This window comes from Xenopus laevis, chromosome 8L (genome assembly GCF_017654675.1).
Source record: "Xenopus laevis strain J_2021 chromosome 8L, Xenopus_laevis_v10.1, whole genome shotgun sequence".
Taxonomy (NCBI): Eukaryota; Metazoa; Chordata; class Amphibia; order Anura; family Pipidae; genus Xenopus; species Xenopus laevis.
This window is the reverse complement of record NC_054385.1, coordinates 119,387,505-119,411,402: the sequence shown is the minus strand read 5'-3', so window position 1 is coordinate 119,411,402 and position 23,898 is coordinate 119,387,505. Positions and strand designations below refer to the sequence as shown.

Sequence of the window (23,898 nt, the reverse complement as noted above, 5' to 3'; positions counted from 1 at the left end):
TAGCATTAGGGTAAATGTTATAACATTTGCTCTGGTCCCTCCAGAATCAAAAAAGAAGTCTTAATAAATAGACCTGCTGCCTTCCAGCTGTTTAACTATAACCCTCTGCCTTCAGCTGTCAGTGGGATGCTGAGGGTTACATTAAAGCTGGAGAGCTGCAGGTTGTAAGATTTTCTCTATCACAGGATTGAACATCTCTGTATTATGTCAATTCTGACCTCTGAGGTTGGGGACCCTGCCTGCCATTTCAGGGGTCCCAAATCTCGTATTTGCTCTTAATGACATTGTAAAAAAAATTCGGCAGAGCTCTGTTTTCCTCGTTGGGAAGGTTTAACCAATGACACATTCAGAGTCTTCCAAAAATTAAAATGATCAACATCCTCAGAAGGGCTGTTGTTAAAGACAAGGGACGCATGCTGGGGTCCTGATCTTGCACACTGGCATAAGGGTAGAACTACATGGCGCGATACGACGCACTGCAACAAAACGCCGGCGTCAAATCTCATGCGACGGAAAAAAGGTAAGTGAATGCATTGTCGGATGGTGTCGCAGCGTTGATCTGACGCGACACGACTGCTGCAGGCTGCGTCTACATCCGACATTTCCATTAATTAGGGTAGGACTACATGGACGTTTCCGACGTGCTGCAACAAAACGCCGTCGTCAAATAGCATACGACAGAAATTAGGTAAGTAATGGAAATGTCGAATGAAGTCGCAGCATTGATCGAACGCAACACGACTGTCAGATGCAGATGCAAAATTTCCATTACTTAGGGTAGGACTACATGGACATTTTCGGTGCGATCTGATGCGCTGCAACAAAACGCCAGCGTCAAATCGAATGCGACGGAAAAAAGGTAAGTAATGGAAATGTCGGATGAAGTCGCATCGTTGATCCAACGCGACATGACTGTCGGATGCAGACACATCGTCTGCATCCAACAGTCGTGTTGCGTCGGATCAACGCTGCGACACCATCCGACAATACATTCACTTACCTTATTTCTGTCGCAATTTGACGCCGGCGTTTTGTTGCAGCTTGTAGGATCACGCCGAAAACGTCCATGTAGTCCTACCGTTAATAGCTTGAAAAATCCTATTGGTTAATAATACATTGGTACATAATTTCCTTTATCCTGCAGAATACAATTATATGTCCATTGCTCCTTTCCTTTATCCTGCAGTACCTGTATATAAATTATATTATTGGACTGTCCTTATTTGCCTTAAGGGGGCTGGAGTAATTAACCTTCTAATTTGCCAGTTTGAACCCAGCAGTGCAGCAGCTGGAGGGTTAAATAATAAGCAGCCCGGCCAGGAATGAGCATAGCAGATATCAGGCGCATGAGGGTTGGAGGAAGTGGAGGAGGGGGGGTGGATGTACCCTGGACTGTGTATATTGTAGTATTATGGCTCAGTGTATTTTAATGGAAAATCTACTTGTGCTCTATGGGAAAGGAGGCTAAAAATAGCCTATGTGGGTTTCACAAGGCTGTTCATTCTGTGACAGTGACTAGCAGGCACCAGATCATATACAGAACAGCAACAGGGGGGGAATAACAGACACAATCTCAATCTGACAAATTCCTACATTGGATTACTAAAGCAAATTTTTTTTTTTACAGTTTTTCTTTCCTCCAAAAATTCATTAAAAATTGGAGGATTTTTTTTTTTTTTACTCCGTCCCTCATTTTTCAAAGGGTATTATTTTATTTATTTTTTTTATTCCCACCCAGACATGAATTTACTGTGGGAATGTACAGGCATCTCTGCAAATAGAGAAGGTGTTGTACTGGGAGAGCAGGCATCTACAGCAAGGTTCCCGCAGGAGGGGAGACGTTCCTACCAGGTGAGGCGGGCAGGCATCTAACCCTATATTATATATGTATGGGGTGGTGGGGTGCATGTAATGTCTCTTGTTTAAATGCTGATGGGGTAAAGGCAACGATTGCACCCATTGTGATATCACACTGGTGGGGAAACATCCCAGCTGCATCTGGGGAGCAGCCAGGTCTCTTGTTCAAAGGCTGCGGTTAAAACTGCTGCCAACGACAACGATTTCACACTTGGTGATATCACATCGGGTCCAATATCGCTGCCGCATCCGTCCAGTGCTTTTACAGTTTCCCCATAACGTACACTGTTGTTTATATTCATTATCACTGTCTTACTCATCTGCAGAATTAAGCTAATGCATAAGCACTACCTTGTCTAAATGATTGTCAGCTCTTGTGACCTGGCTACTCTTCCCCTGAACAAAGGTACTTAGCTGTAGTAGACTGGGAAGAGACCTAACTAGGGATGGGTAAGGTACAAATAAAAAATGGATTCTTTAGTGGTGGGGGGGGGACCAGGAGAACTGACTCCACCTTTTTTATTTTTAGAATCAGGAAAGGGCGTTTCATAATTTGCACCAAATGGGTTAAGGCGCAAGGCCATTTTAACCTACTTTCAGATACAATAAGGCAACTAAAGGACAATGGCTTAATATATGGATTTATCCAATCCAGGGGTAATAGATCTAATAAAGTGCCCGTCGCATCAAGCCATTGGTCGGCACACAGAGCTGTCAGGCTGGTTAGGGAGACTCAGTGTAATTGGCAGTATCCCCGCTTCCTAATTACTCATATCAGATGCTACTATAAAATACTCCTTCAGACTGCAGGTATGGTGGGCAGGTAGATTTCACTCGCTGAATAATAAGATATTTATGTGCCACGGGGGAGATGGACGAGCATCATTTTGATGAATAATCGCACACATACGCTAATTAAACCTCCCCCCCCCCGTGTCAGCCCACATTTTTCGGGAATCTTTCATGTGAGATGAAAAGACTGCAGAATTTATGAGGAATAGCTGATTGGCTAACTGCTTCCATAAAACAATCCCAGATAAAAGGGGTGAGATTATTAAATAGATTAAAGGGCAAGATCAGGGCTACTGTTGGTTGTGTAGGGGGGCATGGGGCAAATACACTATTTGGGGGACTTGTGATTTAATTCCTATGATTCCCAGCATCCTCTGACAGCCTTCCATAAAGATGGGTCCTTTTTCAGCCTCCCCCAAGATTGCTCCACCAGCAATATTCTCAGAAGGACAGGAAAATTTGCTTTTAATTGTTCTAAAGGTTACCCCCCCCCTCACATGCACACACACATCTTAATATGAATAATTGATTTGGGATCTCCTCAGTCCTCTGTGTTCCTGGAGACATTCGCTCTCCTGCAATCTGTGCATGTGGGCCATGAAAATAGCATTTGCATTACACAGAGGAATAAAGGATCATCTGAATTGGTAATACGGTGGTGTCTGAGTGCTCCCAAGCCTTGTTCTTTTCTCAGCACTAGCAGAATCAAAACACCCCCCTTTGCACAGTGAGAGGGTGACTTTCTCTGTAGCCTTGCTCTCGTACGGGTTTAATCTGCTGGAGCCATGAACTAAAAATATGAAGAAGAAAAAAGATGTGAGAGGTGTGCAAATGATCTGAGGAGCCATCAGGCACCGCTGGCTTCCATATTGATATCAGCGTGGCCTCTTATTTAGTTTCCTGCCCCTCTTGCTACATATCTGATTTTGATTGAAGCAATTTTGTTAGATTCTTGTTCAAAGGGAATAGTAGAGAGAGGGGGTGGTTAATATATATATAATATAGGTATATATAAAGCACTCAAGCCAGTAGGAGGCCTCAATGCTAATCAAGAAACTGGACGATGAAAGAGAATATAGGAAGATGTTTGTATGTGGCCATTATGGAGTAGAAATGGGTGTGTTAAGCTTTTTAATTTATAAAGTGCTGACGTATTCCTCAGCGCTGTACATCAGAAGGGTATTTACGTTGAACATAGATATTTATTTTATTATGTACACATGCTGACTGCTACAGTAGTTAAAGAGATTCTTGCTCGCTTGAGCTAACAATCGTTATGTTTCTGGATTTGGGGCCCTTTTTTGGCAGGATTTGGGTTTACACTGAACCCGAGGGCTCAGTAGAACTGAATCCAAAGCATTAAAGTCACGAGAATTGAGGTTTACTCCATTTTTACACTGAATCCGAGGGCTCAGCAGAACTGAATCTAGAGCATTAAAATCACGAGAATTGAGGTTTTCTCCAAAACTGAAAATATACAAATCTGACCATTTCTCGTATTGTTTCCTTCTCCTAACATGTTCTACCTATTGGAACCAACTGAACCCTATTTTATCCTATGGGTAGGGTTGCCACCTTTTTTGGAAAAAAACACCGGCCTTCCTATATATATTTATCTTTTTTCCCTATTAATAACATTGGGATCAACCATCATTTTTACTGTCCAGGTAAAATACCGGCCAGATGGCAACCCTACCTTCGGGCAAAAATCCTTTAAGTTTGCTCCAAACCTTGCCAAATTGTTTTTTTTTTGTTTTTTTTTATGCTGTGGAAAATTATGGAAAATCCCTGCACATTTTCACATCTATTCATTGCTAGGAAACAATGATAAATAAGGGAAAACTTTCCTGACAATCCATTGTTTTAACATTAGTAATAGAATGGTAAAAAGAAAGAGGGGTTTTTTTTCGACCTTGGATAAATCTGCTCCATTATTTTAAAAAAAGAAATGTTCTACTGGACATGAAGTAGATTTGTTCTCTTTGTAAAACACATACGTGCCTTAAAAAAGCATAAATATGAAAAAGTCCATGGTTTGTGTTATCGTGATTATTTTTTTGTATTCAGTAGGGCTGTGACTTTGGGCCGTGTCTTTCCAGATGTTGTTGGAATACAGTGCTCATTACGGTATGGCAAGGTACAGATATGGGATCCGTTATCCGGAAACCCCTTTAACCAGAAAGTTCCATATTACAGGAAGGCCATCACCCATAGATTCCACTTTAATCAAATCATTTAATGATTTCTCTGTAATAGTAAGACTTGTCCCTGAACTTAACTATTATATAATTAATCCTTATTTGGAATCAAAACAATCCTGTAGGGTTAATTTCATGTTTACATTTTTTTCTAGTAGACAAGGTATGTAGATCCAAATTACAGAAAGACCCCTGATCCGGAAATTCCCATGTCCCGAGCATTTTGGATAACAGGTCCCATACATGTATTGTGTGATTGTGAGAGTTATAGTTTGCCTAGAAGCATGAGCTAATTGAAATAATAAAGAATCTATTCACTTTGTCAGTAGTTTGGAGAAAATGTAAAGCCTTCATAATGGCTTTATTTGGTTCATCTGGAGCTTCAGGGGATACACTTGAGTGTTGACACTCCCAACAAACAACAAAAATTGCTTTAAACTTCCTTATATTCATTTATTTGTTCATGTTGGAATAGTGCAAGCACTTCTGCCAGACTCACCGATGATTCATAAAGTAATAGTAGGAGCCTGTCGTTCTTTGATGTTTATTGGCTATAACGAGATATTAGTCCCTTATTGCAAAGAAGGTATAAGGGCAGTACTATAAGATTTAATGGCAGGGGTCTATCCCATAATATTGCCCAAAAGAACCTAAATAATGTTTAGACTTGGCTCAATATATTAAGGTTCTTTGATGTTGAAAAAATCCACTTCAAGGTCAGGAAATGAAAGGACTTGGGAGAGGATAATGCACTGCATAAACATTACTATTATCTCGTAGTATAACTAGGTTTTTTTTTTCAAGGTTCAGACGTACATAAGCCTTTGGTTTGTCAGAATCAGAGTAGAAAAATGCACTGAAAAACTGAGTACAGAGAAGTCTCAATGTAAAGGAAGTAAAGGTATTGGATCCATTATCCAGAAATACGTTATCCTGAAAGCTCCAAATTACGGGACTACATAGACTCCATTTTATCCATATAATCCAAATATTTTAAAATTGTTCCCTTTAGCTCAGTAATAATAACACAGTACCTTGCACTTGATCCAAACTATGATATAATTAATCCTTATTGCAGGAAAACCAGCTTATTAGGTTTATTTAATGTTTAAATGATTTTCTAGTAGACTTAAGGTATGAAGATCCAAATTACACAAAGTTTACTTATCTGGAAAACCTGGGATCCCGAGCATTCTGGGTAACCTGTACCTAGTTTATCATCAGACTATATTCTTGCAAAACAAGAAGGACATGTGGGTTATATCGAGACCTACCCGTTTCCTCTGTGTTTAGTGTGTATTGAAAGTGATCTTCAGGATATAGAGTAATGTTTGCTACACTTTCTTGGCATCCCATGTACTGGTGCTGAGATTACTAGAGCATACAAGGCCTAAAAACTCCATGTTTTCAAACTGTACCTTGATGCATCAGGAGAGCCTGCCTGAGAAGAACCTTCATCTACTGAAGCCTCATTTTCTGTACAAGGTTGACTGCCCTAATGATCTTGTGCTGATGAGTGTGCAGGTTTTTACTTTTAGGCCCCAAAATAAATACATACAATATGGGTGAAAACATATATCCAGCCATGTCAGTGAATTTTGTGTCTGGGCCAGCTGTCTTCATAACATAACTGTTTTCAAGGTCACAGAATAGACCTAAATGGCTAAATGTGTCTATGTCTTGAAATCTCTTGGGTTCCTTTATTGCTTCTGTTGTCATTTTTTTAAGTTGTGCCTCCACTTGATTGATAGCTTCATATATATATATAATTAGCCACAGTATTCTCCAGTGGATGAGCAGTGCCTTTTATATTCCTCAAGGCGTATCCTGTAGAAGTCCCATTTGCCACACTGTGGTCACATGTAATTGAACCAAAGCTTCTGTTGGGAATAAAGTCATTTATGGAAAGAGCTACACCATAGTAGACATGGGGTCAATAATGCATGAACCTGCTTGTTTTCCCTGCAATAACAAGAAAAGGTTTATAGAAAACCTTTTGGATCTACATCTCTGGTTTCATATATGCTGATCAGGAAACCCTGCAGTACATTGATGAGCCCCAATGAGACTGAAACCAGTCTGTGGTTGGGATCTGATCAGCAACTGCCCTGGCTGTGATTTAAACCCCAGTGGGTGAACTTTAGCCCTATTAAAATAGACATTATTTAGAAGAAAACTTGGTTTCCATTCAATATCTCTGCAAACAAGGAGAGGGCATCTTTAGATGTGTCTAAAGGATAAGAAAGGATGAAAGTCATAGGGAATCTGAAGAGACTATTGGCAGAAAAGAGACTGATGGTAAAGTGGTAAGATAGAATTGAAAGTGAAAGTTGAAAATAAGAGTTGAGGAATGCTCTGGCAGAGAGAAAACCATGAAAGTGGTGGGCGAGTGCTAGGGTACTTTGGGGGTAGATAACGTGAGAGAAAATGAGCTTCAGTGGGTAAACTTTTGCCTATAGGGCAGGGTTCCTCAACTCTTTTTTACCCATGAGCCACACTCAAGTATAAAATAATGTTGGAGACCAACGCAAGCATGCAAAAAGTTTACGGGGATTCCAAACAAGGGCTGTGATTGGGTATTGATAGCACATATGTGGACTTGCAGCCAACAGGAGGCTCTGTTTGGCAGTATACATGTTTTTATGCAACAAAAGCTTGCCTTTAAGCTAGGGAATCAAAAAGAAGCACCTGCTTGGAGGCCACTGGCTGCAACATCAAAGTGGTCCAAGAGCAACATGTTGCTCACAAGATACTGGTTGGGGATCACTGCTATAGGGTATCCATAAAAACTGACATTTTTAGAGCAAAACATGTTTTCCATTTAATATTCCTGCAAACAAGGAGAGGGCATCTTCAGATGTGTCTAAAAAATAAGAAAGGATAAGAGTCATAGGGAAAGTGTAGGCATAATAGAGAGATTAGACTGTCTGATGGTAAAGAGGTAGGAATAGGATAGAATTGAGAGTGAGAGTTGTGGAATGGTCTGGCAGTGGAGAAACTATGAAATGGTGTCAGAGCACAAGGGTTGCTTTGGTGGTAGATGACGTGGGAGAAGAGCTACAGAGAATGCATGAAGAGAGTGTACTGTACATAGAATGTTTCCAGGAAAAGGTGGACAATAGATTGGAATAAAATCGTATGCTGATTAGAAGTCATGAGCAGAGAAACAAGATTACTAGCATATTGGATCAATAGAACTAAATAATAGGACAATAAAACTATATTATATCACTATCATATCAATCTTTGTATCTCTTTGGCTTTAAGGGTAAAGTGACATTCCTTACTGTGAATACATCCTCCCTCCTTTCTCCTTTGTATTCCTTTCCCTATCGAGGACTATAATAAATAACAAGGTGACCTTGTTCATATGTTCTCTGAGGCTGCCAGGCAGGTCCAATAAACCGACGGATAGATTAGACCTGACACCAGCATTCAGGAAACAGGTTGAAGCATGGGCAGCTGTGTACTTGGCTGGCCTGCATGAAAGCACTTTTGGGTGGACTATAGATAATAACAATTGAGATATATTGATTACATTACCATTCTTTTCTATTTCTACATTGGCGTCTTCAGTTGTTCATGTAGGTTTGTCACTTTCATTTATTGGAACGGTTTAATATTGTATGAGTTTGACTGCAATTAACAATGTATTTCCCATTATATGGTGTCTAGATGATATAACCTGGAATATTGTGTATTTACTTTGCAATAAGGCGTAAGGAGGCATAAGGAGTAATGTGGTCTCCATGGTAACATCTTTTATTTTTTTGTGTGTGTGTGAGACTAAGCATTTAGACTAGCTTGTGAATATAGTTTGTGGCTGAAAACCATGGAAATAGGTAAGTGGTTAGAGGGAACCAGGAAGGCTTTCAGGTCAGTATCCAAGAAGCATTGAGACATCGTGTGGCCATGAAAGAATGAAGAGGCAGTTTTTGGGACTAATATGAGTAGACGTACTTAAAGGCATTTCTTTGGATCGAATGATAAAAAAAAATCATTTCTGAAAATCAACAAAATAATTTATCTATGGGTGGGTGTGCAAGGTGACCTTCCCAGTGTGTAGCAGCACAAGAGCTTCTAGGTGGTATCACTTGTCTGCAGGTAGTTATAGTCATGTCTAAGCTGCCATTGGATCATAATGTCTGAGTGTGGTCTATTAGGCGCATTTTAGTTTCTGGTTAGGCGGGCGTCTGATAGGGACATAGAATCGGCTTAACTGGGTGAACGGACCGGGAGGGGATCTTTGTGGGTGAAGGGGTTGGACAATGGAATGATCCGCGGGTCTGATACTTTATGATATAATCTAGTTTCTGAAGTAGTCAAGCGCCTCAGTGCTGCTGTTAATCTGGTTCTCACTCAACCAACTTAATACCACAAGGGAGGGATCCTTAAGTGGGTGAAGGGGTTGGTTTGGTGTGGGGAAACCAGTGATCCGTGGGTCGGATACTATCTGCTACATTGTTGCTTCTAATTAATTTAAGTACCTCAGCGCTGATGCTACCTTGGCTCTCACTCCTTTAACTAAATACCACAAGGGAGGGATCCTCAAGTGGGTGAAGGGGTTGGTTTGGTGCGGGGTAATCCTTGGCTGTACCTGATAGAAGCATAACTTGGCCTATGTGCCAAATTACTTCTATTTGGATTCCAACCGCAACCTTGAACCGACTCAAGTGCAATTAGCACATTTCCCCTAAAACCCGTTGTTGCTGTGTCAATCAGCCTCCTATACCTAACCTCATTTTTAATTGTGCTTTCTAGACTTGGTTTTAACGATTTATTAAAGGTTACGTTTTATTAATTTGCTTCACTGGAGTTTTGTATTTATGGATGGGTAGGTGCAGTTATATGGGTCAGTTCTTTCTTTTTTCTCTCTTTTTCATTATATTATTATTTGACCCTGCACACCATCCTCTGTGTTTGATGGGCGGTGCTCCCCAACCACTAACTCTCTAACACATTACTACCGATAGCCTTCCTGTTATGCTATCATTTTATTATTATAAACCAGAGGGGGGTGTCATTGTCATTGTAACCAAGTCAGTGGCGTAACTAGATTTTACTGGACCCCACAGCAAATTAATTTTAGGGCTCCCAACATATCAAGAGGTTGACCTGTTTTACCAATATTTATTGAAATTGTATATGAATTAGAGCCTCATAGGGCCCCCTATACTTCCTGGGTCCTCCTGCAGCCACAGGGTCTGCTTCCTCTGTAGTTACACCCCTGAACCAAGTCCTTTAGCCATAGATGAAACTTTACCATTCAGCTGCTAGCTTTTTCCTAAGTGTGCTAATAACCAATGTTGCCATTAAATTACTGTATGTTCCACTCCACTGTTCGGCTGCAAAATATATGTATTCTTAATGATTTAGGGAGACAAAGAAATACTTAATTGGGTGCTGTCACTTAGAAATTCCCTATCTAATCAGCATAACATAATTAGGGTGCCATAATACATGTGTATCTCATGCAGAGAGTGCAAAAAAACACAGCCTGTGACTTGGTCATTATTTGCCACCAATTAGAAAACACAAAGGGAACAAACAGAGCATCTTCTTTGGGCCCACTCTGATTTATTTATTATTCATTATTTTAAAAGTAGTGTCCTCAATTGCTGCATTTCATTTATAGAATACAGATGAGGAGCAGTGTGTTGTGTGGCTTTGCTGATCAAATGATTTCAACACATCCCCATATTAATTCTCATTAGAATAAAGTCTTTGGGTAAAGCTGGTCATACATGACAAGATACACTTTACCTTAATATGAATATGTGGCTATTCCTTGTGGCTTGTTGAAAGAGTGAGGCTTGTATGATTTCTTGTATGATTCGGGATCCCAAATTTAGGTATGTGGATATATAGTTTATATATGTTGTGAGTGTATAGATAGGTCTGTATATGTGTAAATGTGTGCACTGGAGAGGTTAAACTTGACAAATTAAAATAATAGTACAGTTTGGGACCTGTTATCCAAAAAACTTGGGCTTTTCTGGGTAAGGGATCTTTATGTAAATATCTCCATACCTTAAAGGGGACCCATCACCTAAAATAAATCCTATTTTATCACATTAGTCAAGCCAAATGAACTTTAATTACACAATATAAATTATTTGAATTTGTTTCCTTCCATCTAGGAATTAATAATTATAACAAGCAGGCAGCAGCCATTTTGTGGACACTGTTATTAAGACAAGCCTTGCATCATCTCAGAATCTTGTTTGTGCACCAGAATGGGGGACCTGATGTCTATCCCCAATGCCCTGGTTACACAATTAAATGGTGAAGAGAACCAGGGAATGTGGGGAGAGCAGTGACATCTAGGAAGTGCTGAATGGAAAGTGAAAGTAATTGCCTAAGGCATAGAGGAGCAATATTTGATTGGCAGCTGAGATTTCTAAAGTTTACAACAGCTATGAATGCTTTAATAGAAAATAGAAATTGGATTTCATGTTTAATTTCAAAGTTTTTTGTGTCTGGGTGACAGGTCCACTTTAAGTCTACTAAAAATCATGTAAACATTAAATAAACCCAATAGGACTGTTTTGCCTCCAATAAGAATTAATAATATCTCAGCTGGAATCAATAACAATGTACTGTATTATAGGGATGCACCACATCCACTATTTGGGATTCGGAATCCTTTGTAAAAAACTCTGCCGAATACCGAACTGAATCCGAATATGCAAATTAGGGGTGGTAAAGGAACGAAAAAGTCACGTGATTTCCCTTCCCAACCCTAATTTGCATACGCAAATTAGGATTCGGAGTCGGCTCAGCAGGGCACAAGGATTCGGCCAAATCCGAATTCTGCTGAAAAAGGCCGAATCCTGAACCAAATTCTGGATTCGGTGCATCTACTGTTTTGTTATCATAGAGAAAAAGAGAATCGTTTTCAAAAATTTTAATTATATGATAAAAATGAAAGTAAAAAGGAAGATGGCCTGGATAACAGGTTTCCGGATAACGGATGCCATACCTGTAGTAAAAATCTTTTTATTTATTGGCACAGGGCCCCCTGGTGTGATCACGGCTTTTGTAGTAGTAGAAATTGTTTATCGTCTAGGGTGGATAAATCCTTTTTAGCAGTGTTTCTTAATGTGTGAGGATAGTCTTCCTAGTGGGGCTTAGAACTATAGATGGGATGGCTGGGGGAATTTAATGATTATTATTTCATGATAACAATAGCATAGTCAGATTTATATATGTCTGTTTATCTGTAAATATGTCCCTTTGACCATGACTACAAAGAAAAGCTTGATTCCAAAAACAGTCTGAATATTTCTGCTTTTAAAGGAGAACTAAACCTTACAAATAAATGTGGATAGAACTTCCAGGGCAGCCATCAGGGGGGACAGGGGGGAGAGTTGTCGGGGGCCCCGAGGGTAAGGGGGCCCCGGTCACGCCGCACTTTCTTGATTAGCCAGCCCCCCCTGCTTTCTGAGAGCTGCTGACTTCGGGAAGGCAAGGCGAGAGCACAAGTGGAGGTATCTTCTGTCCATTACTTCCCCTTATTGGTCACTGAGTTTAAGTCCCGGTTGAGCTGCTCAGGGATTGGATAGCTGAGGTTTGAACTTCTCCTCCAGCTCATCCAATCAAAAATTTCCAATCAGGACTTGAAATTCTGTGACCAATAAGGAAAGAAAACGCTGTCACTGGAAGAAGATGCAGCCACCTGTGCTCCCCTCCTCCCTTCTGTAGTTGGCAGCTCACTGACAGCAGGTGGGCCACACTAATGAAGTATGTGCAACATGGCAGGGCCCCCCTAAAGGTAACCCTTTGTGGTCCCTGTTGTGTGGTGGGGCCCTGGGCACCAAATTTTTTTTAACTTCTGGGGGGGGTAAGTTTTTTTACATGGACGTTTAATGGGGGCCCTGGCCACCAATTTTCTTATAACGTGGGGGGGGGGGCCTGGACACCAATTTTTTCCCCATGTGGGGTCCTAGCCACTAATATTTTTTAATGGGGGTTCCTGACCATAAATGTTTTTTTTAATTGAGGGGCCCTGACCATTAATGTTTTTTTCAATGGGGGGCCCTGACCACCAATATTTTTTTATTAACATGTTGGAACCATAGCCACCAATGTTTTTTTTCATATGGGGCCCTGCGATTTCTGATGGCGGCCCTGAGAACTTCTATATATTACATACTGAACTGCACCAGCTTAAAGGTGCACCTATTAAGATGCTAAGCTAGGCCTCACAAATCAAGCAGAAAATGAGGTTCACCTGTTATAAAAGCCGATACTAACGTAATTCTTAGTTAAGTTGCACAGGTTTCATATATACCATTTAATGTTACTCTGCATTGATTTAGAATTCTGACATTTAGATTCTATCTATACTGTACATTGCAAGTGGGTCCCTAAGCTCAGTAAGTGACAGCAGCACAGAGCATGTGCAGAGAATCAGTGGCGAACAAAATGGGGAGCTACTGGGGCATCTTCCGAGGCACAGGTCTTCCATGCTAATGGGCTCTAGTTGCCTTGGCAAGAAATATAATGTACAACATTTCCACCCTACTTCTTTGTTAAGCTTTACTTCCATTACCATTAAGATACTGTACCATAAGATAAGTGCAGTAATTACACGGTGACACGTTGTTATTCTTTGCTTCTGCAATGAGTGTTAATAACCATAAGGAAGTAAATTGCAGATAATGTTGCAGATCTCACTCACTTGCTTATTTTTGTTTCTGTTACAGAGAAAAGAAATGGTTGTGAAACGCTCCTCAAGACCCATCTGTGTCTTTGCTTAGCAGATACTGTGTCTGTTTGCACTTTACCAATGAGAGACTCTACCATGTTGCACCCAGAGGGCAGTGCCTTACTGAAGGCTGTGTGGCAGGGCAAATTTAGACTGACGCGCCTTCTGCTGGAAGGAGGTGCCTATATTAACGAAGGTAATGCCCAAGGTGAGACACCTCTAATGGCAGCCTGTTTAGCCAAATACGACGACCCTCAAAACAAATCCCGGATGGTAAAATACCTGCTGGAAAATGGGGCGGATCCTAACATGCCAGACAAGATGGGCAAAACTGCACTGATGCACGCCTGCTGCAATGTAACTGGCGCGGCAGTGGTGTCTGTACTGCTAGAACATGGGTCAGATCCCAGTATAAAGGACTACTCAGGGACATCTGCTCTCATGTACGCAATCAACAGAGGTGACCGGGAAACGTTGAGGGTTTTGTTAGATGCCTGCAAGGCTAGAGGAAAGGAGGTCATAATTATTACCACTGACACTTCCCCTTCTGGCACCAAAAAGACAAAGCAGTATCTCAACTCGCCTCCATCACCAGGCATTGATGATAAGCAGTCTCCGGGTATCTGCATGTCACCTTCTGATATAGAAATAAAGACTTCCCTCTCTCCAGCTAGTGAGAAAGAGGAAGCAAGGGATGTTTTTAACTTTAACATGGGCACTAGGCTCACCTGTCCTTCATCTTCCAAATTAGAAGTTAAAACATCAGATCATATTCTTGCCAAAGGGAGGGTGGTTAACAAGAAGCAACTGAAGAGGCTGAATTCAGAACCATGGGGATTAGTGGCCCCATCTGTCCTTGCTGGATCTCATCCTGTTGTGCCGACGGAAAATACCACCGTGGAGGAATGTGAAGAAAATATTATCAGTGAAGTAAACAACTTATCCATAAGCAATAGACCATTGCTCTCAAGGAGGCATAGCATAGAGGGACAAGAATCCTCTTGCTTAAAGCTGGATGAGCAGACCCCAGTGGATGAACCTTCAGTGCTGGATGCTTCATGGGCTGATAAAGTCCAGCTCAGCCACCTTCACCAGCCGCTGTCAAGACGCAATACGGCACCTGAGGCTCAGGAAACATCTAACGCCACATTAGCCCCAACTATCGCGACTAACTTACGTGGGGTTGCCCACCACAAGTTGACCCGTATGGACCACTATGAATCAGATTCTCATCTTTGCCCTGATTCCATTCCTGGTTCTCCAGACTCTGGACGGGTATCTTTAGAGAGGAGGAAATACAATGCTTCTCCATTAACACTCTTTACCAGTTCTTCACGAGAATCCTTAGAAAGTATTCCTAGCGCAGTATCACCGATGTCTGTGCGACGCCGAACACCAGGGCTTTTAGAAAGAAGGGGATCTGGGACGCTTCTTTTGGATCACATCTCACACACTAGACCTGGCTTCTTACCACCACTGAACGTCAACCTAAATCCTCCAATCCCAGATATCCGGGCTAATGGCAAGGCTCTGTCGCCAGTTCATGGAAGCCAGAAAACTTTCATACCTGTGGCTCCAAGCTCTCCAAAACACTTTGACGCCAAAGCCAAGAAGAAACTTATTAGAAGGCATTCTATGCAAACAGAGCAGATCAGGCAGTTGACCAATTTCCAGAATTTATTCAATCAAAATGATTCTTCAAATTAACTCCAGAACAATGACTACGAAACAGTGGAATACTCTTAGCCACATGCACGCCATGACTATTTCTAGCTCTCTATGTTTCCACATAGCAACAAGAAATGCATTATTATTGAAAAGGTAATGCAGTTGGTTTAAATAGCAAATAGCCAACATCTTTGGGCCTGAGTACGTCACGAGATGCCACCGAGTAAATGTGGAACTTCTGCTCCAATCTACATTGACAACATAGATCAACCAACTTCATCCAACTTAAAATAATGACATGTATGTATTCAAGTAGCAAATATGTGAAATTTTTCTTCCAAAAATTAAAGACGCACTTTGGTTTGGAGAATCAGTGTCATATCATAATGTGAGAACTGATTCATGGTGATAGCGGGTTATTATAAGTCATATCCAGAAAAATAAATGGTGGCAATCACCCTTTACAGGTTCAGCCTTCTGGTCAAACTGATGCAATCCATCTGTCACCTTCTGGCACCATCATTTGGCCAACTGAATCCAGATGGGATTTTAATATGATTTTTAATTCCTCTCAAACAGAAGAGGTGAAAAGATTAAGGAGACGGTGTAACGGGTTTGCTGGTCAAAATGGTTAAGGTGATGAGGAAGGGTGTCCTGTTAAGGATCTAAACTGAATGTATAGTAATAAATCTACATGTCTACACGTTCCAAAGTACTGCGGTAGCTTAGTGAAATCATTTACATCATAGTACACACAGAGAGGTAATAACTTAAGATATATATGTATAAATTGTATAAATATATATAAATGTGACCGTAGACAGTATGTTTTATTTTGGAGGAGCCGAGAGATATTTTTCACATGTAAGGGAGGGAATCCTTTGGGTAGCTTATCTAACAGCACTTTGCTCTGGGTCTTCGTGTATAAATAGAAATATATATCTATATATAGATAGAGGTTAGGGACACCCGGGTGTCGTTGTGTTTACACATATTTATATACATACACGCACAGAGATATAAATATATACGCGTATATGCAAATGTGTACAAGAATTAGAGGCTTGCTCTGAAGGCACAGTGAGTACTGTAGGGTAGCTGCTTTCTTGCAATAGGAAAATCTGTTTTGACGTGTCGTAGAACGAGAAGATGATCTCTCAACTATAAAAAAAAATGTAATCCATAGGATGTAAATATGGCAAATTCTCTGTGAATGTGAAGGCTTTTGAGCTGCTTAGACAAATACTGGACATGAGTCTTGACTACTGTTTTTTATATTCTCATGCAGATTTAAATATGTTTGGCCCTTTTACGTAGGTTAAGGGACAAACAAAACTCACAGCAGGCCAGTGACCAAGTCAGCCTCAGATTCCTCCTTCATTTCCTACATTCTTAATGGATCATTTCTTTTTTGAGGACCAGACACCAGCTAAGCAGCAATCAATGAGCTGGTAACATAAATATCCCTTTTTAGCTGAAGAAGTATTCGCTTTCAGTGTCCGACTGGGTTGCCAGGGGCCCACCAGAACACCTTACACCGTGGGCCCACTTTCCAAACTATTATTCCTCCTCACTCAACCTCTTTATTCTCCTTGTCTTTTATATATACTTATTTTATTCTTCCATTATTAAGCATTTTTTCCCATAAAGAAATAAGGAATGACCATGAAATTGGCCACATAGTTAGAAGCAAAAGGGCCCACTGACACCTGGGCCCACCGGGAGTTTTCCTGCTATCCCGGTGAGCCAGTCCGACACTGTTTGCTTTGATTAGTAATATCTATTACAGCATAATATCACATCTAGAGGTTAGGCTAATCACAAATGCTGAGGAACAATGAGGGTGCCATATACATTAAGATGGTGGACCCAGGTCCTTGTGAGCCCCAGAAGTCATTTCTTATTTCAGCCATAGACCTATTTAACATGAAGCATACTAAATAACAACTAATTGGTATTAAATTGGGTTCTGGACACAACATTTCCCCATAAGAGGTTCAGTCTGACATTGGATGTTATTATAATTGATAGCAAATGGCCACCGCTACAACGTAAACTAAACGGAACCGTGCTTCCTTCCTTATGACCCATTGTCAATATATTTTGCCATTATAACTCTTGTTGTCCTTATGTCTACTGATTGGGACCATCGTTCTTGGCATAAGTAATAAATTAGAAAGTCGATTTTATACAGAGTGGTAGATGGCAATAATCTTGACTTTCCCCACCAAAGTCTTTTGAAGAACATTACTAGATTGGTTCTTTTCTTAGTCCTATGTAGACTGGCAACCTGTAGAAGCCTATTTTTGTCAGTAAACTTGCGTCTTCCAAGACTTGTCTCCAACCAAGACATACAAAAATAAATACCTCCTTAAAGGCTATTGGGGCAACAGCCGAAAGCACCCCTTGCTGAGTTACGCTGACAGTGTATGAGTTATCAAAAAAAGTATTGTTGAGCCGGCACTCAAATAAGGCAATCTTCCACCAGATTGTTGCAGTAAAGTAAGAAAGATTTATTGTGTCCACAGCCTTATGCGTTTCATGTTACAAACACTTAGTCATAGGCTAAATGTACAAAGCTATACACAGATATTTAAACATATGTGCACCAATCATATTGTCACAACAATTACCAGGTGAACCAATCACATAGAGCAACTTCCATTGTGCAGCTTGAAGAGGTGCTAACTATAAAGCTACACCCAGTTCTCGTTAGATGCCATATTAGTACACCCTTAGTAGATTTGAGGTCAGTGGGAGCTTACTTTACTGCAACAACCTGGCGGAAGGTTATCTTATTTGAGTGCCTGCTCAACAATACTTTTTGGGTTGTCCACTCCCTATGCTGAGGGCTCAAGGCGATGCACCTGGGCCACTTCCTGAATTTGGTGAGTGATAACTCTACTTATTGGAGACCCCCATTCAAGTTTAATTTGTGAATGATTATTTGATACCCTCCTTATGTACAATGTGGGCATCAGGACTGACTGGGCCTATGGACCTATGAAGCCAATCAACTTTTTTCCTTAAGCCCAATTTTAAGAGCTTATTATTTCGACTTAACAATGGATAGTATATACATTTAGAGAGAGATAGAATGGCGTTGGGGTATATTTAACAAGTACACAAATGTGTGTATGTTTATAGGTGTATGTATAGCTATAAGTATGTGTCAGTAGATATATAAACTACGTGTGCATAGATATGTACAGTGCGTGTAGTTAATTATCCTATGTGTGAACTCCAGTCTGGCTTTCTTCGGTGCATTAAAAGCACTGGGCTCTCCGCGACCCCTACTGATAATAATGGTCATGGGGGATCAAGGAACCAGAACAAAGATATAAACTCACCTTCTCAGTACGAGACAAATTGATCTCCAGGTCATCGGTGAGCTGATTATCCTGCTCTGGTACAGCAATTTTCTTCCACTGAGAGCAAAAAATAGAATTTAAAAAAAAGGACTTGGATTTTTAGCACACTGGTGGCCCAGAGTCATTTGCAGTCTCTGAAATACATATATTACCACTGACATTGACGGACTATAGTCAATAATGACATTTCAAAGGGAGCATATTGGCCTAAAATACATCATCTTCCCCTTAAAAAATAGCTATTCTTTATATGCTAAAATGTTGTTTTTTTAATATTGTTTTCAATTTCTATTTGTTGAAATGCATATTTATTGTTTAAAACCCTCAAAAAAAAGGAATACAACCATGTGCCAAAGTTAAGATAGAATGCTGATTTTCTTCCTGAGAATAAATGTTATAATATAATATAAGGTCCTTGTAAATTTTGACGTATAGTGAAATGATTTATTTTACACTGCTCGTATCAAAGTTTGTATAATATTTTTAGAGACTACAAATTTATATTGAGACAGAAAAATGTCCCCGTCCCAAAGGGAATTATATAACCTGTGAAATTAGAAATATGTATTTGCTTGGCGTAAATATTAGGGATGCATTTAAATCGTAATCCCAAATCCGAACAATAATATGTATAATCAGATTTGAGAAAAAAAAATTAAAAAATGCTGCACTTTTTAATGAAAACAATTGTCACATTCAGTTTACCAAAGCCCCAAAGTCACACAACATGGAAGGCAGACTTAAATTTGGTAATACATTTAGGGGCACATTTACTAATGGTCGAATATCGAGGGTTAATTAACCCTCGATATTCGACCCTCGAAGTTAAATCCTTCGACTTCGAATATTGAAGTCGAAGGATTTAGCGCTATTCGATCGAATGAATAATGGTTTGATCGATTAAATCCTTCGAATCGAATGATTCGAAGGATTTTAATCCATCGATCGAACGATTAAAAAAATTAAAAAAATTAAAAAAAGCTAGGAAAGCCTATGGGGACCTTCCCCATAGGCTAACATTGATGCTCAGTAGGTTTTAGGTGGCGAAGTAGGTGGTCGAAGTTTTTTTTAAGGAGACAGTACTTCAACTATCGAATGGTCGAATAGTCGACCGATTTTTAGTTCGAATCGTTCGATTCGAAGTCGTAGTCGAAGGTCGAAGTAGCCAATTCGATGGTCGAAGTAGCCAAAAAAAACTTCAAAATTTGAAGTTTTTTTTATTCTAATCCTTCACTCGAGCTTAGTAAATGTGTCCCTTAGTATTTATGAGTTTTTTATGTTTAAAAAAAACTTGAATTATCTGGAATGCAGTTTTTTCTTGTTTTCCAGCAGATTTACAAACAAATTCACACTACTCATTCTACTACTCATTTTAAATGAGTCTGCAGAATCTCAATTTTTTTTAAAAAAACTCTTGAAACTCTTAACTAGCTTGACTTTTAAAAGTACACTTCCTATTGACTTTGAATTTGGGTTTGTTTAGAGATTGGAAAACTTGAATTTGAAAAAATTTGAATTTGAGTTTTTTTGAAACTCAAATCACATAAAGAACGAAAATTGTAATAATAATGAATCAGCCCCTTAGAGTTTGGATTCTGCATCCTTAGTAAATATAGGTCTTGACCCCAATTTTTGACTGAGAATTCCCTAAGGAGCCAATGTAGAGTTCAGGTCCATTCTGTGCAATATTTATTTTATCTTAACTCTTAAAGGAGAAGGAAAGGTTAAAACTAAGTAAGCTTTATCAGAAAGGTCCATCTAAATATACCAGTAAACCCCCAACGTAGTGCTGCTCTGAGTCTCCTGTCAAAAGAAATACAGCATTTCTTTCCTTCTATTGTGTACACATGGGCTTCTGTATCAGACTTCCTGCCTTCAATTTAAACCTCATTGCCCTGGGCAAGAGCATGCTCAGTTTGCTCCTCTTCCTCTGCCCCCTCCCTTCTCTACTGTAATCTGAGCCCAGAGCAGGGAGAGACTCAGGCAGGAAGTGATGTCACACCACGTTAATACTGCAGCTCCTATTCTAAACAAACAGAGAGTTTCTAGAGCTTTTTACTCAGGTATGGTAAAACATTCTACAGAATAAATATAGCATTCTAGCTTGCACTATTGAGGCTAATCTATTGGCAATAAAATGCCTCCATAGCTTTCCTTCTCCTTTAAGCAAGTCCAGCTGTTTTAGAATTACTTATACTATTCTACTATAGAATTACTAGAGATAACTAAAGATATTTAAGGTGCAGGGGGGGGGAATTATGTACTGGAAATGTATATGTACTCCCAAAAAAATGTTTTCTTCAAGGAAAGCAATTGGTAGGTCTGTGGATCAGTTATTTTGCTGCTTATATAAATATATATATATATATAGAAGTTTGTACCATATCACAAATTTGGGTAGACATTTTCCAACTGTGAGTAAAAATGAAATTACAGGATCCAGTTGCTGATGTTTCTCAGCATCTTAGGAAGGCTGTTCTTTAGGGAGGTTTGAAAAGAAAAATGGCTTCCACGGGCAAGTTGAGACATATTGTACAGTTCCGCATCTTGGGATCCTGAATTTATGGAAGCTATAGTGTAAATATCCATAGATGTTCCTACATGCCTTTCAATCTATAACTTCTCAAAATCTCTGTATTTATGCCCTTCTGCAGTTGTGTGGAGAAATATGGATTGCCGTCTATAGCTTGTTTAACCCATTTCACAGGCCAATGGATTTCCTTGATGAGAATCGGCTTGTAACCCTAAGAGGTGTTTACTCTGTAAAGTAAAAGGTTCATTGTGAAGTCATCAGGGGAATTTAAGCCTCATCTTTTGCCAATGAAGCCTCCTACTGCTGATTCATTAGGAGCTCCTATCTGGATCCATAAGGAGCTCCTATCTGGATTCTGGGCCTCGCTGGTGGACATATTGCCAATAATCCCTTACAATGTGACAAGCACTTTCTCCATGTCTAGGAATATACAGACTCAAATCAAGATGTGGTCAACAGTAGCCAGTATCGGACCATCATCAGGATTATGTCACGTTAGCTGTCAGGTTAGCCAGGGGGATTAGACAATCAGGAACAAAAACAGAAGCATATCAAAATGTGAAATAAAGAATACAGATTCGAAATAAAGATGGATGAGAAGTTGTTATTTCTGCTTTCTTTGGGTTCCGTACTTTACAATTGCAATCACTATATAAATGTGGCACAAATAACCACAGCTGACAAAGTCACCAAGATGAAAAAGTAGTCCATGTGCACCAGCCCCAGACCCTCAGCTCTGGCGGTGGATAAACTGACAGCAATACTATTGGATGAAGTTCCAGGCCCACTAGAGAATCTACATATAATGTAAAAAGTTATTTATTTCAATTTATGTTAAAAATTAACATCTCCTAATGGCCCTACACATTTCATCTAATCCTCCCAGCTACAATTGTATGCGTTTTTCTATTGGCTGTTCGTCCTATAAATGTCCACTTTACACGGTAATGAACTCAGTCCATGACTAAGTGCCTAATGGGCACGAAACGCGTAGGGCCATTAGGAGATGTTCATTTTTAACTTAAATCTAAATAAATAACGTTTTATGTAATATTTGTTGCCCCTTGGATTCTATAGTGTGCCTGGAACTCCCAATGCAGTTAAAGTATACATACACACTGGGCAATCAATGGATTTTATAAATTCATAATGACATCCCACTCATCCTTTTCACCGTTTTTGGGGCTCCTTATAGCATATTGAACAGGACTAAAGATTAATCATGTATAAAAAATATGCGTATTAGTACTGTTCTTGTGTAAAAAATCATGTCCTACCTGCTAGATACAGAAGCATGGGGGATATTTATCTCTTTGCTCTTCCCATAATTACTGCTGATTGATGAGGGCAGGGAGCACCGGCAAATTGCTCCATAATCTTATCCCAGTCCACAGACTGCTTGAAATTCTGCAGTGATCACGTCCATGTAAAATCTGCAGGGGCTACTTGCTATGAGATTCTGTATCATGATTACTCACCTAGAAATGACCTTCAGGCCCATTATCGTTTGCATTATAAGGTAGTGCTACAGCCACTAAATATTTCATGGCTTATTGAAAGCAAAGGGAGGAAGCTCCTCATTCTATAGATATCACACAGGGACAGAGATGGTGCATTAAGTCTCTGTCCTATGGAAGGAGCATTATATGTATGTCAAAGGTGCTCCCTAACTGTAACACTTGCACTGATGTTTCGTGAACAGTATTTTAGAAATGAATTAATAAAAGGTAGGACCACTCAACGTAATACAGGATACTAAATAAATCCTTGGGATGAATCTATAAATTCAGATTAGGGATGTAGCGAACGTCGGAAAAAAAGTTCGCGAACATATTCGCGAACTTGCACAAAAATGCGAGCGGTTCGCGAACGGTTCGCGAACCCCATAGACTTCAATGGGAAGGCGAACTTTAACATCTAGAAAAGACATTTCTGGCCAGAAAAATGATTTTAAAGTTGTTTAAAGGGTGCAACGACCTGGACAGTGGCATGCCAGAGGGGATCAAGGGCAAAAATGTATCTGAAAAATCTGCCTGTGTGTGCTTGGAAGAGATAGTGTAGGGGGAGAGCTGTTAGTGATTTCAGGGACAGATGATAGTAAGTTTGCTGGCTAGTAATCTGCTTGATACTGCTCTGTATTGGAGGGACAGAAGTCTGCAGGGATTTGAGGGACATTTTAGCTTAGGTAGCTTTGCTGGCTAGTAATCTACTGTTCTCTTTAAACAACTGCCATACGTTGACCTTGTAGGCATTGTTTGCCCAGTTTTTTTGGACGCAGCCACTGAAGCACAGTTGCCAGAAAAAATATGCCATATAAATGCTGAAAATAGTCATTTTTCGCCATACGTTGACCTTGTAGACATTGTTTGCCCAGTTTTTTTGGACGCAGCCACTGAAGCACAGTTGCCAGAAAAAATATGCCATATAAATGCTGAAAATAGTAATTTTTCGCCATACGTTGACCTTGTAGACATTGTTTGCCCAGTTTTTTTGGTTGCAGCCACTGAAGCACAGTTGCCAGAAAAAATATGCCACATAAATGCTGAAAATAGTCATTTTTTGCCATATACGTTGAGTCAACGTATGGCAAAAAATGACTATTTTCAGCATTTATATGGCATATTTTTTCTGGCCTCTGTGCTTCAGTGGCTGTGGCCAAAAAAACTGGGCAAACAATGCCTACAAGGTCAACGTCGTTGACCTTGTAGGCATTGTTTGCCCAGTTTTTTTTGGCCACAGCCACTGAAGCACAGAGGCCAGAAAAAATAT

General features: G+C 40.0%; 1 protein-coding gene across 1 annotated transcript; it reads left to right on the top strand.

Moving 5' to 3' along the window:
* Positions 1-1,367: 1,367 nt before the first annotated feature.
* Positions 1,368-15,592, top strand: ankrd34a.L (ankyrin repeat domain 34A L homeolog). The gene is made up of 2 exons (XM_018231381.2): positions 1,368-1,851; positions 13,556-15,592. The coding sequence occupies exon 2, from the start codon at positions 13,639-13,641 to the stop codon at positions 15,262-15,264; it is 1,626 nt and encodes a 541-aa protein (XP_018086870.1). The 5' UTR covers positions 1,368-1,851; positions 13,556-13,638; the 3' UTR covers positions 15,265-15,592.
* Positions 15,593-23,898: the final 8,306 nt, after the last annotated feature.